Source organism: Grampus griseus (assembly GCF_964374135.1).
Source record: "Grampus griseus genome assembly, chromosome: 5".
Lineage (NCBI taxonomy): Eukaryota > Metazoa > Chordata > Mammalia > Artiodactyla > Delphinidae > Grampus > Grampus griseus.
Genome location: NC_138998.1, coordinates 34,153,091 through 34,175,297, shown reverse-complemented (window position 1 = coordinate 34,175,297; position 22,207 = coordinate 34,153,091). Strand labels below are relative to the sequence as shown.

Here is a 22,207-nt window from a genome sequence, read left to right as displayed (position 1 = left end):
CTCCAAGTATGGATTTTATTTTTCCCAAATATTGAACAGAGAGGTAGTGTGGAGGTTTAATAGTTCACTGGCCTTGATGTTACAAGTCCTGTAGCTAAATCTCGGCTCAACCTTTAGGAGTTAGGTTACCCTGGGTAAGTTTCTTAGACTCTCTCGGTTTGTTTCCTCTATAAAATAAAAATAATACGTCCCATATCTACTTCTGGGATTACTGGAAGGCTTTGTAAACTATAAAATGCTACATAAACACAAATTTCTGTTTCCCTGGGATAAACCAAAGAAGGCCCCTTAACTCAGCCCTCCTATTTCTTTTTCCTTCTCCTCCCTTTATACTGTATTTCAGGTCCTGTTGTAACCAAGCAGGACCCTATGGGGCCTTCCTGGGACAGATTACCTGCCCCTTCAAGTCCTCCGCCTGCCTCTTGTTTGTGAAAAAAAAACTTTAGCCTCCTAGGCCTTCCCACAGTTTCAAAGAATAAATTTAATCAAAGAAGTGAGAAGCTGCAGAAACAAAGGAAAACAGTCAACCAAGACAAAATAATAATAGTTTAGCCATTAAACAAAGTCAAGGACCTTTAGTTCGTTCTCAAGGGCTATAGATAATATTCTGAGACATATCCTTTAAGCTGTTTTGCAGATACTGAAACCCCCACCAGGTGGAAGAGGTTAACTGTACACTGCCTACAAGCATGCAGACCCCAGATGGATTGGAACCAGAAGGCTGATGATGTTGACTCCTGATTACCTCACCACCAAACAATCAGAAGAATGTCCCTGAGCTGATCACACACTCCACAATCCTCTCCCTCACCCTGCCTTTAAAAACCTTTCCCTGAAAGCCACAGGGGAGTTCAGGTCTTTTGAGCATTAGGGGCCTGCACTCCTTATTTGACACCTACAATAAACACTGCACTTTCCTTCCCCACAACCTGGTGTCAGTACATTGGCTTTACTATGCACCGGAGCCAGCGGGTCCAAGTTTGTTTCCGAAATAGTATTCCCACACCCAGCTATTCCTGGTGCCACCCCTTAGATGTACCTTATCTTACTGATGGAATACAGGAAAGTCTACTGTAAGGATAAATGCAGTCTTTTTCTACCTCAAGGTAGGGCAAAGGGTCAAAACAGTCAGGAAACAAAATCTGTAACAGCCATTGTCTACATTCTTCATCCTGCAATTGCCATCTCTAAAAACGAGCCAACCAGTGCAAGGACTGCCAAAGAAAATATTATACTATTTCAGGATTGCTCTACTGAGGATTAAACCTCCTACCAGAGACCTTTAACCCTCATTAAAAAAATGAATTCATGCCAGCCACCTACACCACCCATGTTTTGAAGTTTGCAGCAGAATTTTAAAGTTTGCACTGTTAAAACCAAAAAGAACTGGATTAACTTCAAATTATTTTTGAACTGTGGTCTTTAGATTTCAGGTCTGAGAGTGGAGACTGAACTTAATTAAACCCTTACCCACAGGTAACACATACTATCACCTCTTTTCTGTAACCTGATTCCCCTCCCCCAGCTTCCATATACGTTCAGGGAGATAGCATCGAAGGTACAGGTCCTAGAGTGAGATTGCTTGGGTCCACTACTGTGGAGAGGGGCCTCAATTTATCTGCAACACAAAGATAATTCCTACTTCACAGAGTTGAGGAGTAACTAAGTAAACCCCTTGACACGTGATCAGCAATAAAAGGGAGCTATCAGTACTATTCTGGCACTCCCACCAGCAAAAGGCTGTCGGTATTTCCGAAGCTTTGGTCTCCGTGACTTCCCAAACCAACCGATATTTAAACCCTTTTCAGCTGTCTTCTGGGAGTGTCAACAGCAAGTGAAACTGCCGGCTCGCGATCCACCAAACCGGGTATAGACTGCCTCGAGGATACTCCATGGCACTTTAAGTCAAGACTAGGTAAATGCTTTAAAACAAGACCTCAGGGGATTAGGAGTGCAAAACCCGTGCCGCGTCACGACCACTGGCGGCACTCAGACACATGCTGAAAGACGGGTTCCCTTCCCGCGCTGCATGGACTCCAAATCCCACTGCCGGCCTCGACATTCTGCGCATGTCTAACTGCATTGAGTGAGGAGGGCGGGCGAACCAGCTAGCAGAGTAGCGGGCGGAACGCGGAATTTCATTGAAAGTGGGCGAATAAGACGCGGAGGGCTGGATGCGAGAGGGCGGAGCAGAAAGCGGAAGAATTGAAATCAGCTGACCGGGTCTTGTGACAGCCTGGGCGGGGGCGACGCAGGCGTATTGGAACGCGGTCGCTCAAAGCCTGTGCGAAGATGGCGGCCTCCAGAGTGAGCTTCTGAGAGGCAGAGGGAGGAGGCGGAGGGGGCGAAGGGGGCGGAGGGGGCGGGGAGGCAGCGCCGCCGCGGCATCAGGACCCCGCGGGAGCAGAGCTAAAGGGCCCTCGCGGGGGAAAGGGGAAGTGGCGAGGGGAAGGAGGCCGGAGAGCGCCTCATCCCACTCTGGACGTTGAGCCGGCGGCGGGAGGAGCTCGGGCTGGAGCCTCTCCAGCCTCCCGCGAAGGTAAATCACTACGGGCACCGGACTCTGGAGCTCTGCTTTACCCCCTCGCCACGCCGCGGGGACTTGGGGGACCAACAGCAGGGAGAAGGAGGGGTGGTGTCTGGGCCGCAACTTCCTTCAGTTAAGGAAAGCAGATTACCCTCCCCCCAGACTGCTCGTCTGGTTCCTGCCCTCCGACCCCGCCCGCCCCCCGCGGTTTTGAGTGACAGTCGCCCAGGGCCCTGCCTTGTTCAGCCCCTCCCCTCTTTTTGCCTCGTTTTCTGGTTTTCTACCCATCACGGTCCCCCACTCCACTCTGCACATCCTTACCCCACACAGCTCTTATTCCTTTCTGGGCTCCGCCCTCGGGATTCCCTTCCAGCTTCCTAGTCTGAGCACTCTTCCCGCTGGAGGCCGGGAACTCTTGTTTCCTTGGGTGGGCGACCCTCCTTCCTCCCACGCCCTGCATAGACTTTATTTGCTTAGCTTTGTTTCGTTTTGTTAGGAATTGGGGAGCACCCGCGTGGTTTCTTCTCTAGTTCCTCCCTAATCCAAAATGAAGTTTTCGTCCACAGCTTTTCCTTTTTGCAAGGTAGCTTATTCACAGGGGCCTTTCCTTCGCTGCTGTGATTTTGCCTCTGAATGCGGCCTTTGGAGTGGATGAAATAGGACTTAGACGCTTAGTGAAGAGGCTGTTAAACGCGGATTTGACTTAGGGCACATAAGAAGAGTGTATTCCCTTAAATTGTCTCCTTACTGTAGGATGTTAAGTTAACCACTCTTGTCTTGAGATTGTTACCTGTATCATTTGCTTAGGGGAGAAAATTAGAAATCTTCCCCAGATGTGGCGATGGTTTCCTGAAGTAATGATTTCTCAATTCCCCTCTCTGCTTTTCCCTTTGACCCGACCTTGATTTCTCTCAGGGCCTCTACCTGATGCTGTTGCCTCACTGTGAAGGACTTTATACTGTAGGGTTATTTTGAGCGTCTTGGAATATAGTGTCTTGGGTAAAAAGTTAAATTTCAGAATATTTCTTCAGGACCTGTCCCGAGGATTGTCTTACTGTGTTTTCTTTCTTGCTTGATGGATCTGGTAGATTTCTAGGTTTGAAAGTACAGTCAGCAGAGTTTAAGGAAATTACTCACGGTGGTCAGGTTTTGTAGTTATGTTACCAGTACTCTGTGAGTTTATGGGAATATGAAACAGAACTTGCCTTTAAAAAAAAAAAAAGAAATTTAGAAAATTACTTGTCAGTAATTGGGTATCCCCAAAAGACTTGATTTCACTAGTCTTTAGAAAGTGCTTTATTGTTTGACTTAATTTAGGATATAACGTAAGATCTTGTTAACATTTTAAATGTAATGTGAAACAGTTTAAGCAGCTATGTCTCAAACTTGGCTTTTGCGATTAATATCACAATGGAACATAAGTCCATCCTTGTTTAGAAATATTACATTATACTCCTTGTTTGAAAACAGGAAGTAGAACATATTAAGGGAGGAAAAGAGGAGTCAGAAGGTTAAGAGATAGAAATGTAAAGCTGTAGTGCAGTTCATGGAAAATATCACAATTTGTATTCCACTGGGAGGTAATGGATATTCCTGTTTTTCTAAAGTGGCAGTAGTAAATAGTCTAAAATATATGAATGGTATGAGAGGGAAAGTTATGGAATTATGGAAAGCATAAATTCTTATTTGTAAGAATTAACTTTATCCACAAAATGGAAGCTGGTTGCTTAGGTGGACCGAAACAATACTGGCTATATTACTGAATTTGTAAAAAGGTTGGTAGTGGAGTCAGGTTCTCAGTAGCTGTTAAATTCTGGTTGAAATAAAATGTTTTAACTAATTTGGCTCCATTCCTCAACCAGTTCTATTTACACAGGTGAATTTGAGGTTTCCTTCACACATACCTTTCCCCTTTTTCTCTGATTGAAATACTTAAAATTGGTAAAATAGAAGTAAGGCTAAGCAGATAAACTAGCAAAAATTTTGTTGCTACTAATACTGTAGTTTTAGGCCTAAATGTTAACTGTAATACTTATTAGTGGTTAAAGGGGAGTTGTTTTGGAAGAGATCCTTTAAATCAGTGTATCTCAACTTTATCAAACCCAATAAATGCCAACTTTTTATTTCAAATAATTAGTAACAGCCCCTTTACTATCCTGAAATAATAGTTTATAAATAATATAACCACCTTCTGGCTTTGGCCCTGGGACAAAAAGAAGCTTTGCTTCCACTGTTAGAACAAAAAAGAACTGGACTAACTTTAAATTCATGACTTTTTTTTTTTTTTTGAAACCTATTAAAAAGCTGAGGCCACAGAGCAAACCACTGGCCCAAAGTTTAAGGAGAGAAAGAGTATGTATGAACTGACATTCACCTTCAGTAGACACAGCTGGACACTGTTAAGAAGCGTTCAGCTAGAATAGCTGACAAGAAAAGGAAGCCTGGGTGCACCTTCTTCCAATCTCTTTACCTACAAACCTCACTGGGTACTCCTAGAAAAGACTGGGTTGAGCTCTGGGGAGTGTCTGCTGTGGTGCTGACTTAAAGGAGGAGAAGAGCAGCAGAACTTTCTGGAGGGGCAAGAAAACTGTGCTCTGAGTCTTCCCCTCTGTCTGTTCTATGGAACAAAAGCCTTAATCTGTGGAGGGAAGGGCATCTCTGCTAGCAGGCCCTGCTGGTGAGCATTCATTGAGCTGGGGGAAGACAGAAGTAGGGGGAAAGAATCTTCTCTTGGGGGAGGGGCACTGAGCCCCAAACTGCAGCCTGGGAAAACAGGAAGATCACACCCCTGTGATCCAGAGACACAGTGTATGTCTAAGAGTAAACCTTAATCAGAACAAGAGAGACTGTACCCCCAACTCACTGCCATCAAGCTAAGAAGCTGTGAATAATAAGCAACTGCAAAATACTACAAGGTGAAGAACAAGATTATGCAAAGAGGCTCAGGGCAAAGAATCAAATAGACATTGCTTTAGTAAACCACCCCCCACCATAGGCACAAGCTATTCTTTAGATATTCGAAGGCTGTGGTACACTGAGGATAACCGTAGCAACAGCAAAATCATAAACCCAGCCCAACTCCTAACACCCAGCACTAAAGACCTAGCAAAGAAAAGGTGTGCCCATTTCCTGTCACAAAAATTATTTACCTCTATCTCTACTGTCTTATACATGTCCAGCTTTCAACAAAAAATTACAAGTCATACAAAAGGCAAAAAAAAAATTCCCAAGAGAAAGAGCAATAATCAGAAATACTCTTTGATTAATGCAGATGCTACTATCTGGTAAGGAATTTAAAATGACTATAATTAATATGTTAAAGGTATGAACAAAAAGTGGACAATGTACAAGATCAGGTGGGTAATTTCAGCTGAGAGACAGAAACTATAAGAAAGAATCAAAAGGAAATGTTAGAAGTTTCATTACATAGTAAAGAGCTGCAGAATGCCTTTGGGCTCATCAGTAGATTTGACACAACCAAGGAAAGAATCAGTGAACTTGTAGATGTCAGAAATTATCCAACTGAAACACAAAAAAGAGTTCAAAAAAAGAACAAGATCTTGGGGATAATATCAAACATTTATTATAAATACATGCATAGTTGGAATCCCAGAAGAGAACAGAGCAGAAGAAATATTGAAATATTTGAGGAAATAATAGAAAATTTCCCCAAATTAATGTCAGACATTAAACCACAGGTGCAAGAAGCTTAGAGAACACCAAGCAGGATAAATACCTGCCCCTTTAAAAACCAACACAAAACACACCTAGACATAGCAAATTCAAGCTGATGTAAGCAAAGGACAAAGAGAAACTCTTGAAGGTAGCCAAAGAGAAGCATTACAGAGGAACAAAGGTAAGAGTTACAGCAGAGAAACCATGCAAGCAAGAAGACAGCTGAGTGACAACTTTAAAGTACTGAAAGAAAAAATAAGAAATATAAAAAATGAAGACAAAATATAGATACTCTGAAAAGCCATGAGAATTCAAAGTATAATCTCTCAGTTTGTATGATATATGTATTCCTGGAAAATTATGTGCATATTAAACTGCAAAACATACTTTGTGATTTGTATTTTAACATAAAACTAAATTCTGGGGTTAACTATAAATAGGCTTTTATCTATGTGAATGACCACTTGGATATTTGAAAGTCACTTGAGGACAATTCTTCAATCTATGGGACTGTCTTATACATTAAGGGGTATCTAGCCCCATCCAGTAAGTCCTAGTAGTGTTTCTAATCATAGTGTCTCAAGGATCAGCATTCCCCCCCCCACCTCCACCCTTGCAACCATTACTTTAATTCAGAATTTTAATCAGTGTTTTCAGCATGTTTTTCTGCTTCAGCAGTGTTCACACATGCTTAGCACATGCCAGTCAGTAACGTCTCTTGTCATATGGTGTGATTCTTAGTTCTGGGAACTCCTTTGAGAATCACTGATTTAGGGGATATCTTTGTAGCAAGTAACTTAAGCCAACATGGTTGTGATCATTTTTGCAAACTTAAGACACAGTTGCCTGTGCAAAGTTACATTTAAGTATGGTTCAGTCAATAAAGCTGAGCATAATTTGCTAGTAGTTCTTTTCAGATGCTCTTAAGTTTATTCAGCAGCCTACATATTTGAGTTTTACTTGTACTTTTATGGACTACTTAAGAGGAAGAGTGATCTCTAAAATAAAGTCTGAAATCAGTGGGGTTTTTATAGTTTTAGAACTTAAGTTGCCCTTAGAAGTAGGCCACACTGCTTATGCTGTGTTCACATATTTAGCACATGCCCATTGGTAATATCTTTTTTGCAGTTGATCAATAAGAATTTGACCTTTTGATGAACAAATTGAAAACAAAATCCCTAAAGCAATCTAAATTATTTTAATGTTCTGATTTTGCCAAGTATAGTTGTGAAACATAATGGAAGGATTGATAAGGTTATGATTAGACTTTCTCTAATGTGTAATAAATTCTGTACTAATTATATTAAAATTTAAATTCTCTTACTAGTGCTGTGGGGTTTCTCTCTCTCTCAGACTTGTACAGAATGTATTTTGGATGTTTATCAAATCTTAGAGTAGATAAGCCATTTCTCTCTATAAGCCATTTCTCTCCCCAAACTAATAGGACTGGGTTTAATTTTAAAAGTAGAATTTTCCTTTTTTTTTTTTTAAGATAACTGGTAGATTTGGAAGTGTTCTGTAAACTGTGAAGCACTATGGCAGAGTTAGGAATAATAGCGATTTTTCGGAAAGAGCCAAACTAGAAGCCTACTGTTGTTGCTATTTTGTATTGGGTGAAAGAAAGGGAAATAGCAGCCACTTAAACTCTTTGTCTTTTACTAGTATAAAGAGCACAGGGTTTGGGTATTAAGATGCTTACTGTAAAACTTTCTTCAAGTTATATTTGTTATATGCTTAGGAAATTTAGTCCCCCATTATGCGTTTACTATATTGTTAAGAAAAACAAGTTAAAATGTGGAATTTTTTACCATTAGGGTCTATTTAGCATATTAGAGCAAGATTATTAAGTGCCTGTTTGTGAGCTGAAGAACAGTTTATTGAACTAGTACATTTTGTTCTTGCATAAGCCAAGTTAGCTTCAAAGATAAAATGAAATAGAAATTGTGTCTAGAAAGTTTTAAGAATGTGTGCAAACTAAAAATGTGTAAGTGATCAGTACCACTGATTTCACAGAATTGCTTAAGTGAACACATTTCTTAGTTGTTTTTTTGTTTTTCTCCAGGTGAATATTTTAAGGCATTTTTAAGTTTTGGAAAGGGAAGAGTAATAACCATGCATCTTTCCTGGCAAAAACATTAATTTCTTTTTTACAACAGATAGACGTCTATTTTGTGAGAAATAAGAATTATTCCCTCAGATTGAATCTAAAATATGAAGAGATAGGTATCTTTTTCAATATCTGATTTACATTGAAGAGAAAAAGCCAGCAAAATTAACTGCTGTGGTATATATGCTTGCTTCTCCCCCCCTTGAGATCATACTAAGTGTTTCTTCAGATTTAGGGGTTGCTTTTGAATTTCTCTTGCCCTTTTATTTCATGAATATATATTCAGTTTCTAATTGGAGAGGAATGGATTTTTTTAAAGAGAATGAGGGGATCTTAGATTATTTTTCCCTATGGTGGCAGAAGTATTTGAAAGTTTATTTTAATGTGGCAGACAATTCAGAGGTTTCAATATTGTAACTTCTGGGCAATTATTTGGAGATGTGATTGTCAGCTGAAATTTGGTGTTACCACTGGCTTTCTTACCACATTTATTTCTGGAGTTATTGGGTTCTTCAGCAAGTTAAGAAAGCTAAGATAGGGTGTACTAAAACCTTACTTTGTGATCTATTTTATAGTTATTTAAAGATCCCTGTATGGTAGGTGTCATACACATTACATATTACTGATTTGTTGTTTATTTAGAAGGAAATGCTTTTGCCTATACTTGAGTTATATATTAAAACATGAAAATTTAAAAAGATGGTTAAGGTTCATATCAGTTTTCTTTCATACACAGCACATTCTAAGACAGTCTAGTTGTAGCTTTTTAATGTGGGTAAAAATTAATGTTCTGTTAACCATTTATATTTTTTACCTTTTATTTGAAACTGAACTAACCTAGTGATATAATTCACTTAGGTTTTGAATCTAGTTACAAATAAAACTAGGTGTTTAAGGGCTTCCCTGATGGCGCAGTGGTTGAGAGTCCGCCTGCTGATGCAGGGGACACGGGTTCGCACCGCGGTCGGGGAAGATCCCACATGCCGCGGAGCGGCTGGGCCCGTGAGCCATGGCCGCTGAGCCTGCGCGTCCGGAGCCTGTGCTCCGCAGCGGGAGAGGCCACAACAGTGAGAGGCCCGCATACCGCAACAACAACAAAAAAGTAATCAGTCCTAAAAAAAAAAAAAAAAAACTAGGTCTTTAAGAAGCCAGTAATAAGGGATTCTCTCTTCCGTCATTACTAAGGATTAGCCTTTGACTTAGCAATCGTTCTCCTTCCTCCTGCATTTTCAGTAGGATATAGATGTATGAGGAAGTATTAAGTTCATAAATTAGTTTCTATCATGTGAATGTCTACCATATTTTCAGGTGTAGTTTTACAATGTAGCAGAAAAGCAGTGTTTCTTTTGTAGGAGAGTTTGGTCAGAAAATAAAGGCAAATGTAGTTTTCCCCCAATTTAAAAGTTTTCACCTATAGCCAAGTTGAAAGAAATTTACATTAGGCTCCCCTATATTCACCTCCAAGATTTACACATTAATATCTTGCTATACTTGATTTATCACGTATCTATCCATCTTTCTATTCACCTTATTTTTTGATGCATTTCAAGACAACCTCATGTTTTTAATTCATTATTTGAGAGCAGAGTTAATGATGAAAGAGTTCATTCTTTCATTTTATAGAGTCAAGCTGGAAAGTTAATATCTGCTCTCTGGAAGTTGTCATATTTGTGTAAAAATCATTTCCAGTTGGTCATGCAAAATGTATGCTTTGAAGGCAAGTAGCCTTGATTAAAGCCAATTCCTTCATTCATTCACTAGTGTATTATTTTTCTGAGCATACTCATTCAGCCCTGGCTAAGTGCTCTGTTTGAGTTTTTACTTAACACAAGCCATGCACGTAGACTTAATTTTGCTATGTGTGCAAATTCTTTTGCTTATAGCCTGGCCGTAATCTGCTTGGGTGCTTGTGGTGTTGAGTCCCTTCATTCTGCTTTTTGTTCTTAGTGTCATTTTGATGTAGTCTTCTCTGATTGGACTCTCAAATCCTGCAATTTTTCGTCAAAATCATACCATCCAAAAGATTGTTCTCATTTTATCCATAAATGATCTTAAATGGATTGTCAGTTTTGCTGCCAGTAATAAATTAAAGAATGTGAGAACGTTAAGTGTTGTTTGAAAGCATGAAGCAAGGGAGCTCATTGAAAAAGGTGAATCTAGCCAAAATGCCAGTTAACTTGAATTTGACTTTTTAACCCTTAGTACAGTTCTCTCAAAAGAACAAACTGAGAAGTTGCAGAAAAGCTCTGTTGGTGGTATAATATTAGGATACAGAATAAGAGTAAGTAAAGCCAACTTTAGAGTTTAAGTGAAGCAGAATTACAGGGACTTCCCTGGTGGTGCAGTGGTTAAGAATCTGCCTGCCAAGCCCGTGTGCCGCAACTACTGAGCCTGCGCTCTAGAGGCTGCGAGTCACAACTACTGAAGCCTGCATGCCCTAGAGCCCGCGTACTACAACAAGAGAAGCCACCTCAGTGAGGAGCCTGCACACCACAATGAAGAGTAGCCCCCGCTCGCCGCAACTAGAGAAAAGCCCCTGCGCAGCAATGAAGACCTAACGCAGCCAAAAATAAATAAAACTAAAAAAAAATTAGAGATACTTTCAATGTGATTTAGTTACAAAGGGCATGTAAACTTGAGTTTTTCTCATCAAAAAGGTCTTTGAGAATTTGAAGTGGGACAGTCCTGCAGGGAAGGAGATGAAATTTAAGCGGTAATTAGTTTGAACAGATAAATTCTTGCTAATTTGAATAGCACCTTAGCAACTGGCAGGATGGCAAATGCTGATGATACAGCTGCTACCAAGATCTCATCCAACAATTTTTACACTTTTTTAGCTGGACAATTTGTTGTTTTTTATCGAATATGCCTATAAATGACTTATGCTATTTTGCTTGATGCTAGAAATTCTGCAGATTTTTCATCGCTATTAATGCGAATTATGGTTGCTTATGAGTTTTTGCCTGTAAGCAACAGTTCTAGAACCACTTTTAGAGCTTATTTAAGAACTATACAGAGGAGATAATTGAATGGGGATTAAATTATTTTTCTGGAGTTTTATGGAAACTTTTTTTCCAACAGTTTCATAAGCTGTAACTTATAGGCATCAAACATAAATTTTAAAACATTAGGTTGGTTTCAGGTAAAGAAGCATTTCTAAGAGCTGAAATTCTAAATGCCTAAGTGGGAGATATTTTAAATGTAGTAAATAAGATTGACTTGCAAAATAGTATATTTTGTAGGAATAAAGTTGAAATAAAGAGAAGCTTATAGTTAAGATGATTTTTTTTTTTTTTTTGCGGTACGCGGGCCTCTCACTGTTGTGGCCTCTCCCATTGCGGAGCACAGGCTCCAGACGCGCAGGCTCAGCGGCCATGGCTCACGGGCCTAGCCGCTCCACAGCATGTGGGATCTTCCTGGACCGGGACACGAACCCGTGTCCCCTGCATCGGCAGGTGGACTGTCAACCACTGCGCCACCAGGGAAGCCCCTAAGATGATTTTTTTTAAATGTCATCTATCATGGTTATCTTGGCTTTTATATTTTTTCTTTTTAAAAACACTTTAGGAAAGAAATTGTAAAGAATAAAATAATAATAATGATAATACCCTGATGTACTCCATCCAGTTTAAGAAATATGATATATTGGTATAGTTATTTTTGAATGAGCACATTAAAAACTATGAATACTGATTAAATCAATAGAACACTATTTTTGAAAGTAGAAGTTCTATGTGACACATATTGATGATATACATTGAATAGTACAAGGGCTGAAGTTAATAGATAAAAGATTTAGGATCAAGTAATTTAATAAGAACTTTCCCTCCATAATGCCTTAAAAAGTACAGGGGCCTGTAGGTAATCTTGAAAATGAAATAATAATGCTCCAAAGAACTATTGCATATCTGGGTTAGTATATTTAAAGTACAGTAGTAATTATTATGATTGCTAACAAAAATATATTTTTGAGTGCTTATTCTGATCCAGACATCACACTAACCCGTTTATTCAAGTTATCTCACTTGGTCCTCACCATGGCCTTTTGAGACAGGTACTGTCATCCCTATTTTATAGATAAACTGTGATTCTGAGAAGATAGGAAACTTTTGTTCAAGGTCATGCAGCCAGTAAATGGCAGTTATCACTAGTTTGTCTTTGACCATAAGTAATATTTTTAAAACTCACCACTTTTATCTGGGTGATAGCTTATTAAAACTACTTCAGCTTGTGTCTTATTAACACTAGCTTCTTGTGCTCATCATTAGTTAATGTTTAGTGTGTGCGATAGCAACTCTAGTTATCTGTGCTACAGGGAGGTATTCCAAGTGGGTCTTCCCAGATTGAATTATCACTTGACCACGGCACTTGGGGGACCTCTAGACTTGCTTTTACTCATTTTCCAATGGTTCTTTTGAAGTTGTTCCAACTGTCACTTTAAATGATACATAGTCAAGCTCAGAATATTTTTGTCTTATTTTTTCTGCATTTTTCTGGTATCTGTGCATTACCATTATCCACTAGTGAATTATCTGTGTGTCTAGAAATATCCTCATGGTCTGAAAGAGTTAATGCAGTTTCCACACCAATTACCTTCATTAGATGAAATGACTTTATCGCAAAGTGGTTGAGGTTTTATTGAGCATATAAAATAGATTTACTTGAAAATGGAGAGGTTAATATTGCACCATTGGGAAGTAGGTCCCAACCTATCTCATTAATCTGATTGTTTTAAAAGCTCATTATTTGTTAGAATAGTATTTTTCTGTTGAATTCTCCTTAAAAAGTATCCTGAAACCACATATTGGTAGCAGATTTCTGTTGTCATGTATTTGTTTTGAACACTTCGTTTTTTTAAAAATATGTAAGTTTATCTATAGGTGGAAACATTTAAAATGTTTATTTTTACATAGTAGAGTATTTCAGCATTGGCAACATCTTTTTTGTTTTATTTCTTTTGCCCTGTGTTAAGTACTGTAATTTGTTTCACTGCTTGAAATTGTGAGTTTCAAAGTTTCCAACAATTGCCTAATCATATTTCCAGGTGAAGATAATAATTGGAACTAGTTCTGAATTAATCTAGGAATGTGCTGTCAATGATAAGTCTGTAATTACATGGTCAGAATGAATTTATTTTGATTTTCTAAATTTGAAGGAAGGTATTATAGTTAAGCTTAAGTTCATAGAATGTGGAGTTAAGCAGGTTGAGTTCAAAAGCCTGGCCCAATCACTTACCAGTTGTTGTGACCTTAGAGAAGTGGTTTAATTTCTCTAATTCTGTTTTCTTGTCAATAAAATGGGGATCATCATTCCTGTATCTTAGTGTTGTTATGGGGACAGTGAGATACATAAATGGGTGGTAAATGCCCAGTGTCATCATTAACACATGATGAATACTTAATAAAAGTTGCATAATTTCAGGACATGTCATAATTTTTTGGTTAGGGTCATCTACCCTCGCCAATTTTAGGATAATCTTTACTGAGGATTCAGAATAGTAAAATATTATCCTAATTTCCATTTTGAGGCTGCGCAGGCACTAACATTAGCTTTGAATTATCCCATCATTTCTGGGGTTGACTTGGCTACTTAGGTAAGTATTTCCTGCCTTCATTATCTCTCTGGTATATCCTTACCTAAATATAACATGGCTGAAGGTGAGCTTTTCAGGTAGAGGAGTGATTTTCTTCCATAAAGAGCACTTCCATTTTACTAGCCTTAGCCTTTTTTGGATTGTTGTCATTCAGGATTGGATGCAGAATAGCAATATCACTTGTTGCTTCCTAAAACATGAGAGGTAGTTATCAAGTGTGCTGATTTTGGCCATAGGAACTTGTATTGATGTCCAGAGAATCCTTTAATCCTACATTATATTTTTCTGTTAGCATTGTCATCTGCATCAGGAATACAGTATTTTTTTTCTGACAGGCCAGCTAGTGGTATACTTCTTAAATTTTTAAAATTTAATTTTTTGGGACTTCCCTGGTGGCACAGTGGTTAAGAATCCACCTGCCAGTGCAGGGGACATGGGTTCAATCCCTGGTTCAGGAAGATACCACACGCCACGGAGCAACCAAGCCCATGCGCCACAGCTACTGAGCCTGAGCTGTAGAGCCTGCGAGCCGCAACTGTTGAAGCCCACATGGCCTAGAGCCCGTGCGCTGCAGCTACTGAGCCCGCGTGCCTAGAGCCTGTGCTCCACAACAAGAGAAGCCTGCGCACCAGAATGAAGAGTAGCTCCTGCTCGCCACAACTAGAGGAAGCCCATGCGCAGCAACAAAGACCCAAGGCAGCCAAAAAAAAATTTAATTTTTTGAGGGTAAGAACACTTAACATGAGATCTACCCTCTTAACAGATTTTTAAGTGTACAATACATTATTGTTAACTATAGGCACAGTACTGTACAGCAGACTCTAGAACTTACTCATCTTGCATAACTGAAACTTTATACCTGTTAATTAGCAACTCCCCATTTCCCCCTCACCCCGGTCCCTGGCAACCACCATTCTACCTTTCTGCTTCTGTGAGTCGGACTATTATAGATAACTTGTGTCAGTGGAATGATGCAGTATTTGTCTTTCTGTGACTGGCTTATTTCAGTTAGCATAATGTCCTCAAGTTTCACTGGTGGTGTTGAATATTGCAGGATATCCTTTTTTAAGACTGAATAATATTTCATTTTGTGTGTATACCACATTTTCTTTATCCATTCATCTGTTGATGGACATTTAGGTTGTTTACACATCTTGGCTTTTATAAATAATGTTGCAGTGAATATGGCCATGCTGTCTCTTAGTGGTCCTAATTTCAGTTCTTTTGGATAAATACTCAGAAGTTTGATTGCTGGATTATACGATAATTCTTTTTTTTTCTGGCCGTGCCATGCGGTTTGTGGAATCCTAGCTCCCTGACCAGGGATCAAACCCAGGCCCACGGCACTGAAAGCGCTGAGTCCTAACCACTGGACCGCCAGGCAATTCCCGAATCTATTTTTTAATTTTCTGAGCAACTTCCATACTGTTTTCCATAGCGCACCATTTTACATTCCCATCAACAGTGTACAAGGGTTCTAGTTTCTGTACATCCTCACCAAAACTTGTTGTCTTTTATTTTTTTGATAATAGCCATTGAACAGGTGTGAGGCAGTATCTTGTAGTTTTGAGTTGCATCTCCCTGATAGTGACATTGAATATCTTTTCATATACCTGTTGGCCATCTGTATGTCTTCTAGTAGTTTAATTTTATATTAATGTGTTTTATCTTCTCTCCCTTTATCCTAACCTTGGAACTCTCTGGAGTCTAGTATTTTCATCACCCCCGAGTTCATAGGTCTCCAAAAAGTTGTAGATAAGCCTTCTTGATGTAAACTTGTTTTAATTCATTCCCCTCCTAAAAAATCCGTTTGAGTTACATATTCCCCCAAACCAGTGATACTTATGAGATCATTCTTTAGGGGTTTTTTTTTAATTCTTAAATTTGCTTTGTTATTGTGAGATTTCCCCCTCCCCTTTGATTTATTAGGGATCTTTACTCCTGGGTCATGCCATAAGTTCTCTGTGGCTGTCATTTTAAACTCATATTATTTTTTCTCTCACTTTCCTTTTAAAGTCCCTTGATGAGGTCAGCCAGTCTTCACTCAAAGACATTTTCTTTCTTGTCAGTTTTCTCTAGATAGGCCTTTGGTTCAGTCAGTCATTCTGATGTAAGAAATTGTGGACTCAGAATCCAAACTCCACTCTTCAATGTCAGCCATTTACCTTTTCTGTCCTCCTTTTTCTTACATTTTTCCAATCTTCAGTTACAGTATGTAAGGGGAAAATATCATCTGTAGACCTATAGTTTTTCACTTTTTTGGCACCTTTTCAGAGATCCAGCCTAAGTTTCTTTTCAGCAATATCGTTTACTACAAGTAATTCAGGAGGCAGGGATGATGTGTGCTGGTGTAGTAATTCTTGGTTGGCTGCCTGTGTCATTTCAGATATACAATCCAGAAAAAACAAAACAGCACACCAAATGATAGGACTATATTTAACTGTCTCCATGCACACTAGTAGGAAGATGTCATTGACTGTTAAGAGATATTTCCTCTCTGGTAACAATAATGGTTTCTCTAAACTTGCTGTTACTTGTGGTTCTCCTATTATTCCTCAGAGCATGAATTGATGATGTTTTTCTGGAAGGTTTGCCAAAACCTTATTTGGGAGTACCTGTTAGAATATCAAGTTTGAAGTGGCTATCAGAATTGCTCATGGGGTTGCTGAATTTCATTCATTCACTCAAATACTCATTGAGCACCTGTTTTGTGTTAGGTACTCTTGCCAGCTCTGGAGAGCCTAGAGAAAATGAGCATAACAGACAAAAATACCTCTCTGGATATTCTAGTAGGATTAGATAAATAATAAATAGACTAAATTGCACGTTAGACTCTGAAAGGTACCCTAGAGAAAATATGAGTAGGAGTTAAGATAGAGAGTGTAGAATGAGGAGGGTAATCACAATTTAAAACAAGATAGTTAGCCTAGGCCTCATTGTAAAGGTGACATTTGGACAGAATTGAAGGAGCTGAAGGTGTTAGCCATGTAGATATCTAGGGGAAGAGCGTTCTACAATACATAGAGTACAGAGGCCCTTGCTAATTTGCTGATAGAAAAACAAGAAGAATGAAGAAAGCAATGTCAAAATAGAGGTATCTTTAAAAATGTGTTTGCCTCTCAGATACATATCCAAGAGAAATGAAAACATTCACACAAAATGATTGTTCATAGCATGATTGATAATAGCCAAAAAGTAGAAACAACACAAATGCCCATCAACTGATGATAAAATGTGTTGCATCTATACAATAGAAGGAAACTGATCCATGCCACAACATGGATAAACTTTGAAAATGTTATGCTAAGTGAAAGAAGCCAGTCACAAAGACCACATATTGTATGATTCTATTTGTATGGGATTCCAAAATAGGCAAGTGCGTAGTGACAGGAAGTAGATTAGTGGATGCCAGGTGATGGGAGTGAGGGGGATTGGGGAGTGGCTCCTAGCAGGGGTTTCTTTTTGGGGTGATAAAAATACTGTGTTGGTTGTAGAACTCTGTGGATATGCTAAAAACCCATGAATCGTACACTTTTAAAAGGGTGAATTTTATGGTGTGTGAATTGTGTCTCAAAAAGCTGTTATAAAAATGTTTTTGGATAAAAATGGTTTTATTCTAATTATGAAAAGAATACTTGTTGACTAAAAAAAGTTTAGACATATAAAGATGTAAAGAAAGCTAAGTGAACCATACTTCTAACCATACTTCTAACCAGTTTGCATTATTGACCCTTTGGTATGTACCTTACAGTATTTTTTAGAGAGCATTTCTAATTATTAAGGGTAGGAAGCAATAGCCAAGTGACACAAGAAATAAATAACCATATTCATTTTTAACTTTTATTCAGTGTGAAGCAAATGATGCAGAATTTTCAAAATTTATCATCAGTCTTTCATTAGTAGCCAGTTTATGCAATTATTGTGTAAAATCAGCTAAATTGAGATTTTTTCATGAGATAAATGGATTCTGGATTTTTTACACCTCAAGGTTATAGTCAACAAACTAATCTTGAAATATTGCACATAACATGGTCCCTCTGCCTGTGGCTGTTAGGAAGTTCAACAATCTTCAACTGTCCTGTTTAACTAGAGAGCTCACTAGCCAAACTGTAATAAACACTTAATTTCTGCACTCATCTTGATGTTTGCAACTACACTTTGAGTAGCATTGGTCTAGTATGGAATACCATGTGACTTAAAAATTATTTTCTCAAAGTATAATTCTGTGGAAAAAGGTTAATATTCTGTAAAAACAGGTTAAGTGGTATGAATGACAATCTCAATTTTGTTTAAAAAGTTATTTTTTCTAGATAGAAGAAGGGAAGCTAGAATGATTATCTTTGGATGCTAGGATGAAAGATGCTTTACTTTATGAACATTAAAAATTTTTTATGTACTTGAATTACTTTTATAATGAGACTATTAAATTAAACCTTACTTATTTACAATAGGTTCCCTTTAAAGTGACAGGGACAGCAAGATGGCTGACACTTAGCAACTAAGTGTTTAGCTAAGTGTTTTGTCTAATAGACAAAAACCTATTAGAATTGGTTTGACCCTTGGGTGCCCATCATGTGTTAAGACATTGTTTGGCAATGTGAGATTTAAAGATTCATTTACTTTAACATTTTTTTAATTAGGTTCTCTGCAATCGAGATGTTGATAGAGGGCGATTCTTGTCCTCAAGAAACCCAGTGTAGTGGAAGAGAGCTGTGGCAATATGCTGTGCTAAAGGCTGTGATAGAGAGGTGAACAGACCATCCCTATCCTTTAAAACCTTATGGTCGTGTAGAAAAATTGGTGTCTTAAAATCAGTGCCATATGGCAGGCTATGAAATTATGGTATGGGAGATTCAGGGAAAACTCTTAAGGATAGCACTATTATGAAATTTATCCATATTTTTATCTTTCAGGTTTCAGCACAAAATGAACATAATTAGGGAAAATAAGGATTTAGCATGTTTCTACACAACAAAACATTCATGGAGGGGAAAGTAAGTATTTCTGTTGGCTTTACTTTTCTCTGCCTCTATAAAGTATTTTAAACATTACTTTTTTAGTGTCTTGAATAGTACTGCACAACTCAATAATGTCATTCAGCCCTTCTCTTCTGAAAAGCATATGTACATATTTTAAATGCAAATGCTACATTTAGAATAAATTATTGTTCTTTTTTCTTTTGATATGTCTGGTTTTCTCTGTCTTGGGAAGGAATTTGGTAGGAATTAAAAGGAATATAAACCAGTTATCCACTGTCTTGAATGCTATCAATTAACGATGAGGTTATGTAGTAGTGGAGTGTTAACTTCACAACTCTGTTGCTTAAAGATAAGCCTATGTTATCAATACATATTCATTTCCATTTGACTCTCAGGGAAAATATGCCAATATTGCATTTTGTAATCTTTTTTTAAACCTGTAATGAAATGTAAAAATTGGGTTTGGTCTCTTCCTTGGGAGGGGATGATGACATTTTTCAGTAACTTGTGTGGTCAAAGCAAGGTGTACATGCTTATGTATCCTTTTGTAAAATGGATAGTAATTCCTACCCCTCAGACTGATATAAGGATTAAATGAATTGATATGGAGTATGTGAAGGTTTTAAAATTATACCTTAAATACATTGAGTATTCAGTGAATGGCACCTTTTGACCATTACAAAAAAATTTAGTCTATGGTCATTTTGAGTAGTAATAAGTAAAATGAGTGTGCCACACTTTGACAAATAGGTAACCACATTATTCCAGATCAGACCTCAGACAGATAAAACATGACATGTGTACAAAGCCAATAACTTTAGTTCTTATTCTTTTTTTTTTTTTCCTCTGGAGGATGAGGAGAGAGGTTGGGGTAGTTCTTATTTTTAACTTTCCATTTTTTAGGTAATAGTGTTGTAACTTCTTAGAATGGTGCAACATCTGAATTCTGTAGTGTTTCTGGTTTGCATTAAGAAACTGACTATAATTTTGAAAGATTTGAGTGTTTAATTTTGTTTCCTTTTAGTAGCTCAGTTGTATGAGCTACTTAATTGTTATCCTGTGGAATACTTGTCTTGAAATTTTTTTCTTCAGGTAATTTCATAAAGCAAAGTTAGAATATTGGCGCATCCAGAATAGTATGAGTCTCTTTAGTTCTTTTAGCCTTAAAAAAAGTTGTATATTTAAATGATCTTTATTTTTTCCTCAAGAGTTAAATTGCTCTAATCATCATAATATAGCTTTTGTTTTTTAATACAATTATAGCATACTGTTGAATTAATTCTAAAGAACAAACTTCCAGTAATACTTTTTGCTTCGTGAGCTTATCAGTAACTGTGATCACCTGGAAAAACTTTTAATGTTCTTAGTAATGACTGTGACTTAAAACAATCCTTTTTTTTCTTTCCTTTTTTGTAATTATTTGGAGCAGAACTATTTCTGTGCTCCAAGCACAATTCCTTACCTCCATCATTCACACCTTGAAACTTTTTTGTTTTGTTTTTATAACAGCTTTATTGATATAATTTACTTAACATAAAACTCACTCTTTTTAAGTGTACAATTCTGTGGTTTTTTTAGTATATTTGTAGAGTTGTGAACCATCACCACTAACTATTTATAGAACACTTTCCTCACCCCCCAAAAATACTCCTCTAAATATATTAGCAATTCCTCCCCTCTCCCCTCTTCCCTGCATCTGGCACCCACTAATCTATTTTTTGTCTCTGTATTGCTTATTTAGGACATCACATATAAATGGGCTCATCCAATATGTGATCTTTTCTGACTATCTTCTTTCACTTAGCATGTTTTCAAGGTTTATCCACGTTGTAGCATGTGTTAGTACTTCATTTCTTTTTATTGCCAAATCTATTGTATGGATATTGCCACATTTTGTTTATCCATTCATCTGTTGATGGACACTTACAGTGTTTCTACGTTTTTACTATTATGAATAGAATAGTGCTACTATAACACATACAAGTTTTTGGGTGAATCTATATTTCCAGTTCTCTTGGCTATATACCTAGGAGTGGAATTGATGGTATTGGATTGGCCAGAGTTCATTGGGGTTTTTCCGTAACATCTTACCAAACACCCAAACGAACTTTTTGGCCAATCCAGTATATGGAGTTACATAGAATTATATGGTAACTCTATGGTTAACTTTTTGAGGAATAGCCAAACTGTTTTCCAAAGTGGCTGCGGCATTTTATAATCCTCTCATCAATGTATGAGAATTCCAATTTCTCAACATCCTTACCAACACTTGTTATTGTCTTTCTTTTCATTTTAGCCATTCTAGTGCATATGAAGTGGTATCTCATTGTGGTTTTGATTTGCATTTCCCTAATAACTAAGATGTTGAGTATCTTTTCATGTGCTTATTGGCCATTTTTTGTATATTTCATGAAATGTCTATTCAAATCATTTACCCAGTTTTTAATTGAGTTGTTTATTCTTCTGTTGTTGAGTTGCATAAGTTCTTTATGTATTATGAATACAACTTCCTTATAGAGGTTTGATTTGCAACCCTTCTGCTCAGTGGGTTGTCTTTTCACTTTCTTGAGGGTATGCTTTGAAGCACAAAGGTTTTAATTTTGATGAAATTTTGATGAATCCAATCTATTTTTTTCTATTGCCATTTGTGCTTTTGGTGTCACATCTAAGAAGCCATTACCTAATCCAAGGTCTCAAACATTTATTCCTATGTTTTCTTCTAAGAGTTTTATAATTTTGATTTTGGGTTAATTTTTGTGTGCAGTGGGAAGTAGGGATCCAGCTTTATTCTTTTGCATGTGGATATCTAGTTATCCCAGCACCATTTGTTGAAAAAACTATTCTTTCCCCATTGAACTGTTTTGACAACCTTGTCAAATATCAATTGACCGTAAAAGTTTATTCCTGAATTCTCAGTTCTATTCCATTGATCTATATGCCTTGCCTACTGTTATGGCAGAACCATATTGTCTTTTTTTTTTTTTTTTTTGGCCGTGCCACACGGCTTGTGGGGTTTTAGTTCCCCGGACCAGGGATCAAACCTGGGCCCATGGCAGTGAAAGCGCTGAGTCCTAACCACTGGACTGCCAGGGAATTCCCAAAACCATATTGTCTTAATTACTGTAGCTTTGTACTAGGTTTCAAAACTAGAAAGTTTCAGGTTCCAACTTTGTTTATTTTCAAATTATGTTGCCTTTTCTAGGTCTCTTGCATTTCCAAATGAATCTTAGAGTCAGTAGTCAATTTTACAAAAAAGGCAACTGGAATTTTGATACGGATTGCATTGAATCTATAGATCAATTAGGGGAGTATCGCCACCTTAAGAA

At 37.8% G+C, this 22,207-nt stretch overlaps 1 protein-coding gene across 3 annotated transcripts in view; it reads left to right on the top strand.

Annotated features, from left to right (window-relative positions):
* Positions 1-2,380: 2,380 nt before the first annotated feature.
* The window catches only part of DNAJC13 (DnaJ heat shock protein family (Hsp40) member C13), a 125,344-nt gene continuing 105,517 nt past the window's right edge, over positions 2,381-22,207 (top strand). For 2 of the 3 annotated variants that reach the window (XM_082655005.1, XM_082655003.1), the window contains exons 1-2: positions 2,381-2,539; positions 18,816-18,896. In XM_082655005.1, coding sequence (XP_082511131.1) covers positions 18,829-18,896 — 68 coding nt within the window. In that variant the 5' untranslated portion in view covers positions 2,381-2,539; positions 18,816-18,828. Of the gene's footprint in view, positions 2,540-18,815; positions 18,897-22,207 lie in introns of those variants that run through there. The other variant, XM_082655004.1, reaches the window with a different exon arrangement.